This window comes from Rhinolophus ferrumequinum, chromosome 2, assembly GCF_004115265.2.
Source record: "Rhinolophus ferrumequinum isolate MPI-CBG mRhiFer1 chromosome 2, mRhiFer1_v1.p, whole genome shotgun sequence".
Taxonomy (NCBI): domain Eukaryota; kingdom Metazoa; phylum Chordata; class Mammalia; order Chiroptera; family Rhinolophidae; genus Rhinolophus; species Rhinolophus ferrumequinum.
The window spans coordinates 47248835-47263425 of record NC_046285.1 but is presented as its reverse complement, the minus strand read 5'-3'; the positions used below and the strand labels follow the sequence as shown (position 1 = coordinate 47263425).

At 35.6% G+C, this 14591-nt stretch overlaps 1 protein-coding gene across 1 annotated transcript in view; it reads left to right on the top strand.

Annotated features, from left to right (window-relative positions):
* KPNA1 (karyopherin subunit alpha 1) overlaps nucleotides 1-14591 on the top strand; it is a 60850-nt gene that overhangs the window by 15649 nt on the left and 30610 nt on the right. The window contains exons 2-3 of the mRNA XM_033127604.1: nucleotides 3289-3422; nucleotides 13227-13334. Coding sequence (XP_032983495.1) covers nucleotides 3294-3422; nucleotides 13227-13334 — 237 coding nt within the window. The 5' untranslated portion in view covers nucleotides 3289-3293. The remainder of the gene's footprint in view (nucleotides 1-3288; nucleotides 3423-13226; nucleotides 13335-14591) is intronic.

Here is a 14591-nt window from a genome sequence, read left to right as displayed (position 1 = left end):
CAACTATATGCTCTCTACAAGAGACACATTTCAAGTTGAAAGATAAAAATATATTTAAAGTATAAGGATGGAAAAATATATCATGCAAACAACAAACACAGGAAAGCTGGAGTCACTGTCCTAATATCAGGAAAAATGGACTTGAAAACAAAAAAAAAGTTACTAGAGATAAGGGACATTTTATATATATGTATATATATAGGTGTGTGTGTGTGTGCGCGTATATATATACATATATATATATATATGTATTTCCTAGTAATATCACCAAAATTCATACGGAAAAACTGACAAATGATGGGAAAAATAAACAATTCAGCAATAGTAGTTGGGGGAAAAAACAATAATGGTTGGGAGACTTCAATGGCCCACTTTCAGAAATGGACAAAACTACTAGGCAGGGATAAGGTCAACAAGGAAATATCAGTATACACCAGTTAGACCCAGCAGACTTCTATAGAACACACCACTACCCAGCAACAGCAGAATATATATGCTTAAGTGCACATGGAACATTTTCCAGGATAGACCTTATACTATGCTTGCTAAGCCACAAAACAAACCCTAATACATTTAAAAGGATTAAAATAATACAAAGGATGTTTTCTGATGACAATGGAAGGAAATTAGAAATCAACAGAAAGAAATTTGGGGAAATCACAAATATGTGGAAATTAAAGAACGTACTTCTGCTGAATAACCAGCGGGTCAAAGAAGAAATGTAAACAAGATCAGAAGAAAACTTTCAGAAAAATGAAAATGAAGTTACCACCTAAGAAAAAATATGGGATACAGCTAAAGCAGGGCTTAGAGGAACACTTGTAGCAATACATGTCGATATTAAAAAAGAAGAAAGTTCTTGAATCAATAACCTAACCTTTCATCTTAAGTCACTAGAAAAAGAAGAGCAAAGTAAATCTAAAGCAAGTAGAAGAAAGGATATAATAAAGATTAGAGTAAAAATCAATGAACTAGAGAATTGAAAAGCAGTAGAGACAATTAAGGAAACTGGTTCTTTAAAAAAGGTCAACAAAATTGGCAAACCTTTAGCTAGATTGACATTAAAAAAACACTCAAATAACTAGGATCAGAAATGGTAGAGGGACCATTATTACTGACCTTAAAGAAGTTAAAAAGATTATAAAGGAATACTTTGAACAACTGTATGCCAATGAATTATATTGCTTAGATAAAATAAATAATTTTTTAGAAAGATAAAAACTGAAACTGACTTAAGAAATAGACAATCTGGATAGACCTCTAACAGGTGAAGAGATTGAATTAATCATAGTTACCCACAGAGAGATGCCCAGACCCATATAACTCCACTATTGAACATTTAAAGAAGAATTAATACTATTCTTCGCAGACTCTTCCCAAAAATTGAGAGGGTGAACACTTCCCAACTTATTTTATGAAGGTAGTATTACCCTAATACTAAAGACATCATAAGAAAACTACAGACCAATATCTCTTATGAATATGAACATGAAAATCTTCAGCAAAATACAAACTAAATTCAACAGCATATGTAAAGATTTATACACCATGACCAAGTGGCATTTATCCCAGAAATGCAAGATTGGTGTAAAGTTTACAAACCACTTAATGTAATACATTAGTAAAATAAAAAAGTCACATTGCATTGAAATAGGCACAGAAAAAAACATTTGACAAAACCCTAAACTGTTTAGTGATAAAAACACTCGAAAAACTAGGAATAGAAGGGAACTTTATCAACATAATAAAGGGCATCTATGAAAAATTCAAAGGTAACATTTAATGTTGCAAGACTGGATATTTACCTAAGATTAGGATTAAGACAAGATTGTCTGCTCTCTCCACTTCTATTTGACATTGTATTGGAGGGTCTAGCCACAGTGATTTTGCAAGAAAAATAAATAAAAAGCATCACGATTGGAAAGAAAGAAGCAAAGCTGTCTCTGGCAGATGATATAAGCTTGTGTGTGGGAAATCCTAAGGAATCCGCTAAAAAGTATTAGAATTAATAAGGTGAGCAAGGTTGCAGGATACAAAATCAACATACAAAAGTCAATTATATTTTTATAGGCTTGTTATGAACAACTTGAAAGTGAAATTAAGAAAATAATTCCATTTCCAGTAGCATCAAAAAGATTAAAATACCTAGGAATAAATTTAACAAAAGAAATGTGAAATACTCTGAAAACTACAAAACATGGAAAGAAATTAAAGAATATCTAAGTAAGTAGAAAACATCCCATCTTCGTGGATTGGTAGATTTAACATTGTTAAGGTGGTAGTACGCCCCAAAGTGATCTACAGATTCAGTGCAGTCCGTATCAAAACCCCAGCTGACTGTAGAAATCGATACACTGATTCTGAGATTCATACGGAATTGCAAGGGATCCAGAAGAACCAACACAATATTGAAAAGAATATTAAAATGGAATTCACACTTCCTGATTTCAGAACTTGTTACAAAAATGGTAGTCAAGATTGTGGGAAATTGATACTAGGATATACATGCAGATCAATGGAATAGAATTGGGAATTGAGAAATGAAACCATGTATCTATGGTCAACTGATTTTCAACAAGTGTGTCACGTCTACCAGAAGTGATGTGTGACACATGGAGCATGGTCATGATGGAGGATGATTTACGGCACACTTTAAAACACACCTTCTTAACCGTAGCTCACACCCGACTGACTGCACTGAACAAGTTGAAACTAGTCACACACTGTTACTAAGGCTCGATGCACCACTCCCCGTATTGAAGATCCCTGCCTTTCCATTGGATGGCACTTGGCAGCAGCATTCACCATATTTTGTGATCACAACAGAAAGGCTCTGTGTCACACATAGCTTGTGGTGGCAATTTCTGTCAAATAAAAGCATTACAGTGTGTCCTCATCCACCTTATTCACCGGATCTGGCACCTTGTGACATCTGGCTCTTCCCCAAAGTCAAAATGATGCAGAACATTGAGGCAGCCACGACAGCGCAACTAAAGACACCCACGAGAGAGGACTTCCGGAACTGCTTGAGAAAGTGGCAAGAAGGATGGGATGAGTGTGAAGTGAGGGGTAGTATTTTGAAGGGGATTAATGGCAATGTGTCTTTTACTGTAATACATTTTTTAAAATTTAAACATTGTATTTTTTTATCACACCTGGTACACTTTAATAAATCTGTTTTGAATTTCTGGTGTCCCTGTGGGATAGGCCTGGGCCTGTGTATGTGTAAAAGGCTAAGCTATTAGAATAACAATGCCCATTCGTTCCCTCCCTCTCTTATTTTTGTAGAAATCATGACTACTCCGGGAAAAGAAAACTTTCGCCTGAAAAGTTACAAAAATAAGTCCCTGAATCCTGATGAGATGCGCAGGAGAAGGGAGGAAGAAGGACTGCAGTTACGCAAGCAGAAAAGAGAAGAGCAGGTAAGTCCTTTACCTTATTAATTCCTTTTAAAGAACTTAATGTTCCATTTTAAGCCTGAAACCATCTTCCTTAATTTTAATTTTAACGTTTACACACACACACGTACACACTCTGAAAAATCAACATGTTTTGGGAATGGGGGAGGAGAGGTAATGAAAAGTGGAATATAAGAATGAAGAAATCTCTCAGGTTCTCATGTTCCTGATATAACCACTGTTTAATACTTTGGCCTATTTGTTTTTAGTGTATTTTATTTTTCTATAGTTGCAACTTCCTTAACATTTTATGTGCATGTTAATGAATTCTCAGGTGGCCAACAAAACATTGCTTTTCGTTGTAAACTTTAATTTGAAAATTTTTAAACATGTACAGAAATGAAGAGCAGATAATTAACCTCATAAACCCAGCCTTTGGGTCCAGCAATTGTCAAGTTTGCCTTAGTTTATGTCTGTCTATCTTTTCTTTATTATGTAGTATTTTAAAGTAAAAGGATATTTAGGACATTTTTTTTTAATTTTAATCTGAGAACACCTACAGGCGAATCACTTTTCCTTCCTCTGAAAATGCGGAGGACAAATGGTCCATCACTTTTGGCAAAGAAGTTTAAAGACATAACACTTAGGTGACTTTTTTTTTTGCTAAGGAGAGACTTTTGAGCTTGGAAGGACCATTTGACCCCCGCACTATAAAAGTTTGATAAAAGGCAAATGAATGAGTCAGAACTCTTCATACCTGCGAACTAAGGTAATCTGTCATAAGTTCTTTTGCAGTTATAGTGAGCTATTTTTAACATAGCTATATACTGTCCTTTTGAGTAACACTGCATTAGATAATCCAGTTAGTTGAAGTCCAAGAATACATTACAACTTCAGTGTTTTGTTAGGGCTGTAGATGTTTGAATCAAACACTTTATCATCATTATTATTATTATTATTACTACTATTTTTTGGGGGGCAAAGAGATTGTGTAATATTGTAATAGTTTGTATGAAATGCAGCAAGTTAACGAGTTCTTGACATTCTGCTTTGTCATGTTTGAAAGTAACACTTATTCAATGAAAGAATGGGTTTCTCTTGGTTTCTTGTTGCCTCTTTATTCATTTCTATATCTTATTTGAAGTGGAACGTTTTCTTTGGATTAGTTTTTATATTAGCTTCTATATTTGGGGTAAATTTTAGAAATCACAACAGCAGTGTCACATATTTATATTCACATAAGTAATGTGAATACATGTATGTATGAACACAAGCACAAGTGTAGGTCTGTACATAACCACCAGCCTATGCATAATATTTGACATAAAGCCATTTGAAGATGTAGGAATGGCACTCTGCCATTATTTTAAATATGAAATAAAATGTCATATTTACTTACCTAGCTGAAGGCAAATGCTCTATATCCTTAATACATCACGTGGCAAGTATGGCCCCACATATCTGACTAAAAACATTTTTAGTTGAAATTCTGTCATCTTCGTTGTACGAGATCTGAAATTGTGCCCTTTTTTAAAATTAGTTTATTGGGATGACAATTGTTAGTAAAGTTCTGTATCACCTCATCTATAAATCGCATTGTGTGTTCACCACCCAGAGTCAGTTCTCTTTCCATCATCATGTATTTGACTTCCTTTACCCTCATTTCCCACCCCCCACCCCCCTTACCCTCTGGTAACCACTAAACTATTGTCTGTGTCTATGAGTTTTTGTTTCTTCATTTGTTTGTCTTATTCCTTTGTTGTTTCAGTTTTATATACCACATAACAGTGAAATCATATGGTTTTCTACTTTTTCTGACTTATTTCGCTTAGCATGGTAATCTCAAGATCCATCCATGTTGTCGCAAATGGCACTATTTCATCCTTTCTTACCGTTGAATAGTATTCCATTGTGTATATATACAACAACTTCTTTATCCATTCATCTATCGAAGGACATTTTGGTTGTTTCCATGTCCTGGCCACTATATAAATAAAGCTGCAATGAACATTGGAGCACACATATCTTTATGGATAAAGGTTTTCAGATTTTTTGGGTAGATACCCAGGAGAGGGATTGCTGGGTCATATGATAGTTCTATTATTAATTTTTTGAGGAACCTCCACACTGTCTTCCATAGCAGCTGCACCAATCTGCATTCCCACCACAGTGTATGAGGGTTCCTTTTTCTCCACAGCCTCTCCAACACTTGTTACTATTTGTCTGTTGATGATAGCCGTTTTAACTGGGGTGAGGTGATAGCTCATTGTGGTTTTTATTTGCATTTCTCTGATGATTAGTGATGTTGAGCATTTTTTCGTATGTCTGTTGGCCATTTGTATGTCTTCTTTGGAGAAATGTCTGCTCAGGTCCTCTGCCCATTTTTAAATTGGATTGTTTGTTTTTTGTTGTTGAGTTGTATGAATTCCATACATGTTTTGGATATTAGCCCCTTATTGGAGGCGTTGTGCAAAAATCTCCCATTCGGTTGGTTGCCTCTATTTTGTCGATGGTTTCTTTTGCAGAAGCTGTTTAGTTTCACGTAGTCCCCATTCATTTTATTCAGCTTTTACTTCCCTTGCCTTGGAGTCAAATTTATAAAATGCTTTTTGAATCCAAGGTCCATAAATTTAGTACCTATGTTTTCTTCTATGCAGTTTATTGTTTCAGGTTTTATGTTTAAGTATGTGGGTTTATTTCTGGGTTCTCAATTCTATTCCATTGGTCTGTATGTCTGTATTTTTGCCAATACCATGCTGTTTTGATTATTGTAGCCCTGTAGTACAAGCTAAAGTCAGGGAGTGTGATAGTGAGGCCCCACTATCATTGTTCTTTCTTCTTAGGATTTCTTTGGCTATTCAAGGTCTTTTGTGGTTCCATATAAATCTGATGATTGTGCTTGGGTTTTAATAAAAGTTTCTGTGGTAAGTTTCCGGAATATTGCTCTATTTAAAATCTTAATTTTGTCATTTCATACGTGCTGTTTTATGTAGGGCGAACTGGTAAAACTAATCAGTATCACAGCAGTACTTGATTTATGCCTAATGTGTGAAATAGTAGACATTAATAAAATACAGATTCATTTAGGTACTGTTTAACTCTTTCCACAATTATTTTGTCATCTATTGGGAAAAGTCACAGGCTAAGGCCAGCTGAGGAGCTAGATTTAAGGAAAGTATGTTTTTCTTTTTTTAAACCTATTTTTCTCTGAGTAATACGTGTACATAGTTGAAAAAATTAAATAGTGCTAAAATACTTGAAACTAAACCAGCAGTGGTCTCATTCCCAAGTAAACCACTTTAAACTCTTAACTGTTCAGTGTGATTTATACTGCTAAATTTCTAAATAATATGTGTATATTACTATATATCTTTATCAATTTAAAATACCTATTGATGTTCTTTCATAATAGGTCAAGATTTAAGCTCTCTATCACTCTTTCCCTTACATCCATCCTTCTAGTACAGTTATATTACAATAGCTAAGTATTATTTATTGCTGAGCTGAATTATATACTATGGTTACATTTCCTTTCTTATACTTGATTTTTCCTAGAGTTAATTGTCTCCTTTTTCACCTGCTTGGCTTTCTTTGACTTCCTGGCTGCCACCTTCTTCTCTCCTACAGCTCTTTTAAATTATTTTTATCTGATTTTCTACTTGGTTAAACTTTTCAGATAATTTATCAGTTCCAATTTTTTTTTTCCCTCTGGAGACCTCCACCCTACATTTTTTGTCCTTTTCCTCCAGTCAGTTTTGTTGATCCTGTGGGCTTGCTGTACAGATGTAGTCTTAGGACTTCCCTTTGCTGGGAATTTCTCTTTTCTTATCTTGATTCTTGTAAGTGGTGGTGTGCTTTTAATTTCAAATTCCACTTGTCGTCAGCACATGTATGTTTCATGACCTGTAGTAATTAAAGATCACTAATAGCATCCTGCCATACCATATTAAAGATACTGTGGGGCGGCACAGTCGGTCAGAGTGTGGTGCTCTTAACAGCAAGGTTGCTGGTTCGATCCCCGTATGGGCCACTGTGAGCTGCACCCTCCACACCTAGGTTGAAACAACTACTTGACTTAGAGCTGATGGGTCCTGGAAAAACACACTTAAAATAAATTTTTGAAAAGTTAAAAAAAATAATAATAAAGGGAAGACCCTAAAAGGAAGCAAAATAGGTAGTAGTATACAGCGGATCCAGAGTCAGAATGGAATTGGACTTTTAACAGCAATGTTGAAAGCTACAGGATTGTTAGGGAAAATGATTTTCAGCATGTGATTTTTTTTTTACCCAACCAAACCATCAAACAACCATTAGAAACAATAAAGGCATTTTCAGATTTATTAAAAAAAAACAAAATACACACACAAACACTGTGGATATAAATTTTGCAATACCAATAGGTGTAATTTTAATGATTAGGTTTGATTTTTGAGTCGTTTAAATATTTTAAGTGATTGTAAAACAAAATAAAATCAAAATGAGGGAGGAGATCCTTAGAAATAAACAAAAGGAATTAAATGGACCTGTGTGTCATGCTTGTAGCTAAACCACGCAGTGAGGAATTATTTTAATATATTTAAAATATGGCAATATGATTAATTACCTCTATTGGGATATATCTTAAGCACAAAAGAAATACAAACAAATCTTTAACTGCTTTTAGTAATCATAGGATTGATAGATATTATGAAATGATATATATTTGTGATGGATACAGCAAATAAGTATTTATGTTAATTCGGGAAACCTGAATTTTTTTAGATTAAGAAAATATGGAAATATAAAATCAAAGAAATTGTATAAATTTGAATTGGTAATATTACAACGGATTCATGATGTATTTTCTTACACACACACACACACACACACACACACACACACACACCCTGTCCTGAAAAGGCCTGGAAAGTATGAAATACCTTGTAGTAATGAGCACCCCTAGCACCTTATGATTGTGGTCATTAGAATTTTCCTCACAGGAACAAGGCTGCTTGGGAAAATAGCTGATTCTTGATTAAAGATAGGGAATGTTCAAGACGAACCTGTAACATTTTTCATAAAGCAGGGAAGTAATCTAATACCATTGAGATTGTGTTGAAAAGACCACGGAGGCTCCTATTAGCCAAAAGTAGAATATTTTGAGTATCAGAAAGGGTACTGTGGGGACTTCTGCTCCTAGCCAAAATGGAGTAGCAGGGCCCAGATTTACCCTTCTACCTGTAACAACCAAGAATAAATAGATAAAATACAGTAAACAACAGTTGAAGGCACCAGACATCAAGCAGTGAATGACAGTGATCTCTAGAGATGGGAAAGAAATGAGGTGAGCCCTATGATTGTCTCATCGTATAGCCTCAGAGAGTTTTCAAGTTGCAACACAGGGAAAGGGGACTAAGGTGTAAGGTAGAGCCCATAGCCTCCCTGAGTTGAGAAGACAGCTGAAAGTCCAGGAAGACCAAGGCAAACAGAGTTCATAGGATGGAATACCAGAAAGGAGAGACCTGTATATATATAGAGAGAAGCCTGGAGCTCCTCAAAGGGTTTCCTTGAATATTCAGCAGAGTTCTGATCAGTTTGAGGAAACTGCCCAAGGCTAGAGAAAGTCTCGTCCAAAAAGGATCGGAGGCAGCAGTGTCTGGCACTTATGCAGGGCTGAGAATAGTGCCTGTTTCCCTAGCCATACGGGAAAAACTCAGAATTCATGTAGCATTATATAGGGTATTCAGGAGAATCTTGCCTCAGTCATGGAGATTAATTGACCATAGACTTAATTCTGCTCCAGACCTACCTAACACATCATAAAAGCGAGATCCAAGAGGATTAAACTGTTTCCATATAACTTAGCTGCATACCAGAACAACGGCCAAGAAGATTTATAGGAATACAAAAATATCCAGTATCAACAAAGTCAAATTATGTCTGGCATACAAACAAAGATTTCCAGGTAGACAAGGAAGCAGGAGAATGCAACCACTAATGAGGAGAACAATTACTCATTGAAACACCCAGAACTGACCCAGACGTTAGAATTAGCAGAAAATGACATTAACGCATTATTGTAACTGTATTCTACTATATATTCAGAAGTAGAGACATGGAAGATATACAAAAGACTCAAATTGAACTTCTAGAGATGAAAACTACAATGTCTGAGAAGAAGAATACACAGATAGGATCAATGTCAGATTAGAAATTGCAGAAGAAAAGATTTTGTGAATTTGTAGGGATTGGAATAGAAACTATCCAGAATGAAAAAGAGAGGTGAAAGAATACACACATGTATGTGTGCACACATGAGAAAGAAGATACGCTACTTGACAACTTATAAGAAATATAATATTAATACATGGACAGTTGGAGTCCCTGAAGGAGAGGAGAGAGTGGAAGAGAAAAAATTATTGAAAGAAATAATGGCTAAAAACTTTTCATAATTATTAAAAACTGTAAACCCACCGATTCAGGAAACTCAGTGAATCCTAGTCACAAAAACATGAAGAAAACTACACCATGGTACCTTATAACCAAACTACTCAAAACCAGTTGTAAAGAGAAATTCTTAAAAATACCCAGAGAAAACACACGTTATACGCAGAGGAGCAAAGATAAAAGTGATATCACATCCTCATTGGCAAAATACAATACAAGTCAGAGACATTGGAAAAATAGCTTTAAAGTACTCAAAGAAAGAAACAATTAACTTTGAATTCTGTACCTGGCAGAAATACTTTTCAGAAACAGTGGTGAAATAAAGATGTGTTCAGGCGTACAAAAACTGAGAATTACACGTCACCACCAGACCTACACTACAAGTAATGTTCAAGGGTATCCTTTAGACAGAAGTAAAATAATGCCCAGGATTACTTTGAAGCAAATCCCAGACATCAATTATTTCATTTATAAATATTTCAAAAAGTGCCTCTAAAAGATGAAGACTTTTAAACTTAAACCAAAACAGTATTATGTACCTTAAGAAATTAACAGTTAATAACAAGCATCTAATCAACATCCATCAATTTTTCACCCCAGGCTTTAGCAGCCTTTGCCTAGGAATTGTAGTGATCATTCTGTCACACTTTCTGCTCTTATTAGCTGGTAGGTCATTCTAAAGAGCTTATCCTCAATAAGTTGTTGGTTTTCCTGAATTACTAATCACACAGGAAAGAGAAATACTTGATTCTCTTCCTTTGTTTTCAAAATAATGTGTTGGTTCTTTAGCATCTTCTAAAGGGACCAGTAGAATGTGAGTGTGTTTTAATATTAAGAACTTACAGTGTTTAACATAATATTTCAATTTATTTCAGCTATTACTCTCTCTCTGTCTTTTAAAAAAACGACTCTGCTGTATAGTTGACATAAAATGTACAATTTGATGTTTTGATATATTTATATTCTGTGAAAGCGCCACTGTAATTAAGTTAGTGAACATACTTATCTCGCCCCAAACTTCCCTGGTATACCTCTGTAGTCCCTTTCCCCACCCCTCTCCTGTCTCCAAGCTACTTAAAATCTGTATTCTGTCACCACTGATTAGTTTGCATAAATGGAATCATACAATATGTGTTACTTTTTGCCTGCTTTCTTTCAGTGAGCTTAATCATTTTGAGATTCATTTATGCTGTTGTATGTGTGAGTAGTTCATTCTGTTTCATTGTTGACTAGTAGCCTATTGTATGGATAAACCACAATTGGTTGATCCATTAACCTGTTCAAAGTAATTTGGGTTGGGTTGTTTCCGGGTTTTAGTGATTGGAGAGAAAGCTCTCATGGAGAGTTCTTAACGGATATGTATTTCCTTTTCTCTGGGATAAATATCTAGGAGCAGAATGTTTGGGTTGTAGAGCAGGTGTAGAGTTAAGAAGCCGTCACTTGTTTGCCGAAATGGGTTGTATCATCAGCGATGTATGGAGTTTCAGCTCTTCCGCATCCTTGGCAGCAGTCGCATGGGCGGTCATTTTCATTTGACCTGTTCTATGGCGCATGGAACAGTGTGCCGTTATTATGTTAATTTGCATTGTTCTAATGACTAAAGTTGAGTACATCGTTTCACATGCTGATATGTATATCCATCTGCACATCCACTTTAGTGAAGTCTGTTTAAATACATTCTTGTCCCACAGCTGACTTATCGTTTTGTACATGTGTTCTCTTTTATTTCGGAGTGTTTCTATTGCATGTCCTTAAAATGCACTAATATTTTCTACATTATCTAATCTGCTGTTAATCCACTCAGCATACTTTTCATCTGAAAAGTTGTATTTTTCATCTCTAAGTGTTTGATTTGCCCTTTTTTTTCATGTTTCCTACCTGTCCTCATGGTTATACTTTCCTGTACTTTTTGACTATGTGGATATATTTGTAACACGTTTTCCTGTCCTTGTCCCTCTTTGTCATCTTTGTCATTTCTAGGTGATTTTGATTGATGTCATTGAGTTTTCTCTTTCTCATGGGTAGTCTTTTCCTACTTCTTTTGCACTTGTTAGCTATTGATTGAATGTCAAGTGTTGTGAATTTTACCTTCTTTGGCATTTGAGTTTTTCATACGTATTTTTAATAAGTATAATTTTGTATTGTTTTAATGTGTAAAATTCTGACATTGTCTTTGGATATAGTTAAGTTACTTGGAACGCGTTTCCTTTTACGTTTCATTGGGCTGGACCAGAACGACTTTAATGTAGGGCTAATTTAGCATCACTGCTGTCAGTACCCTTCTGATATCCTCTATAGTAGGAGTTTTTTTCTATTTCAGCTAGTCAGAACGAACTATTCCTTGACCTTTGTGACCCTCTGAAATTGTTCTGCATGCTTCTTGAAGGTGGTTCCTTTCCCAGCTTTGGATCTTTTTCGCACATATCAGCACTGATCAGTACTAAGCTAAGACTTAAGGAGACTCTGCTGCAGATTTTCGGTTTCTCTCATGTTAGTCTTTCCTCTTTAGTACTCTGCGTGGCGGATTCTAGGTGTCTTGGCCTCCCTGGTTCTGAACTCCATCTCCTCCACTGAGGAAGCCTCCAGGCTCTGTTTGGGTTCACCTGCCTTGTGCTGCAGCCTGGAAACTGTCCAGGCAATAAACCGAGGCAGTCAGAGGACTAATGTTTCGTTTCTTTTCTGAAGGATCATTGCCTGTGCTGCCTGTCGTCCTGTGGCTGAAACCCATTATTTTAAGTATTTCTGTCTGCTGTTTTAGTCGTATAGGGTGAGAGGATAAATTATTGCTCCATCATGGCTTGATGAATAAGTGTACTGCCTAGGACTCTCAAGGATGTAATGGAAGCCACCTTAGTGGGCTGCCTTTGGAGAGAACTATTCTCCTTTGCCTACACAAATTAATGGATGCTTTAAAGGTGGTGTTCAAGCAGTAATCCTTTGTCGTCACTGGTTGCGGGACAGGTTGGGAAGGTCAGGAAGCCTCAATCCTCTATCTTTGAGGGGTTAGGAGGGAAGTATTAAGTCATCCTGATAACATTTTTATGGTCATTTCCCCTGATATATTATGCCTATCCTGTCACTACTCCACACAGAGGGAAAAGGGAAATGACCCAGCATGCCCAGCTCCTTTTTCCGCCCTGACCTTCTTAGTGCACCATGCAGTGTCAGGCCTCTCAGTGAGTTGTACCTCATCAAGTGATACTTAATTGCAGTAGATTATAAAACTAGAGACTTCTGAAATAGTGCCGCATCGGGAAAGGTTGAAGGCAGCACAAATTTCAGACTTTTAAAAATGATTTTCAAAAAGGTCCATCCTTATTTCTTTTTAAGTGGGGTGACTCGTGTTTGGCTGTTGAACTCCCTTGTCCTAGAATTACTTTATTAACAGTCTTTTATTTTTAGTTATTCAAGAGAAGAAATGTTGCTACAGCAGAAGAAGAAACAGAAGAGGAAGTTATGTCAGATGGAGGCTTCCATGAGGCTCAGATTAATAACATGGAGATGGCACCAGTAAGTAAGATAATGAAAGAAACTCTTATTAGTGTTTCTCTGATGAAGATATCAGGTTAAGATCTCTTTTTGTGTTTTTAAAAAAGGTTATGTGGCTATAAAAAGTACTTGGCATTTCATTTTTAAAAAGAAACCATATATACTTATTTCTCATGGTTCATTAAATGTTTATTATATTTTAAATAACATGCAGTTAAACAGGATTAAGTAAATTATGAAGGTTAATCCAGGTATTAAAGTTTACAAAGATAATTATAAAATAAAATTACTCCTTAAAAGTTGAATAACAAGGGATACTTTCAAGGAAATCCTAATTTGTTATTCGTTTCAGTTACAAAATTGGACATGTTTATATGATTTAAAAAATTGGTTCCATATCACAACTATTGGAATTTTCTATTATAACTCATTTTGTAACTGTCTTGAGGTTATATAGATAGATAAAAATTATGCTTTATATGGATTACACCTGTCTAGATTTCCAGTTTGTTGTAATAAATTTGATGTTTTAATAGATCATATATGGTTTTCACAAAAAAAGAAAATTCACTATTCCTTTATCTCAGTCGCCTATTTTCTTCCCCGAGTAGCAATCACTGTTACTACATTCTTATTTATTCTTTTTAAGAAAATAAATTCCCCTCCTCCTTTTTTTTTTCATGGTGGCGAATTATGCACAGTGTTTTGTAGATTTTTTCTTTCTTTCACTTTAGAGGTCTCCAGTTTTTATGGACCAGTTTTCTTTTGGAATTAGGAGAGCAGTTGAAAGTCCCTTTGGAATTGATACAGACATTGTTGCCAATACTATCATTTTGTGGTGAATTTTTCTAGGCCCTTCAGGAAGTTGAGCTGTTTTTTTTGTTTGTTTGTTTTTGTTTTTGTTTTTTTTTTTTTTTTTTTTTTTTAAGTGGATGTTGAAGTTATTTTGTGGACTGTATTAGTCAGGGTTCTACAGAGGAAACAGAACCAATGGAGGGGGGAGAGAGAGAGAGAGAGAGAGAGACATTGATTGAGTGACTGACTGACCGACTGACTGACTGACATGAAGGAATTGGCTCATGGCAGTTGTTGGAGCTGGTAAGTCCAAAATCCATAGGGCAAGCCAGTAGGCTGGAAGTTCAGCTAAGAGTTGATGTTGTATTTTGAGGCTGAATTTCTTCTTCCGGACACCTCAGTCTTTGCTCAACTGATCGAATGAGGCCCACCCAAACTTTGGAGGATAATTTGCTTCCCTCAAGTGTACTGACTTAAACAGTT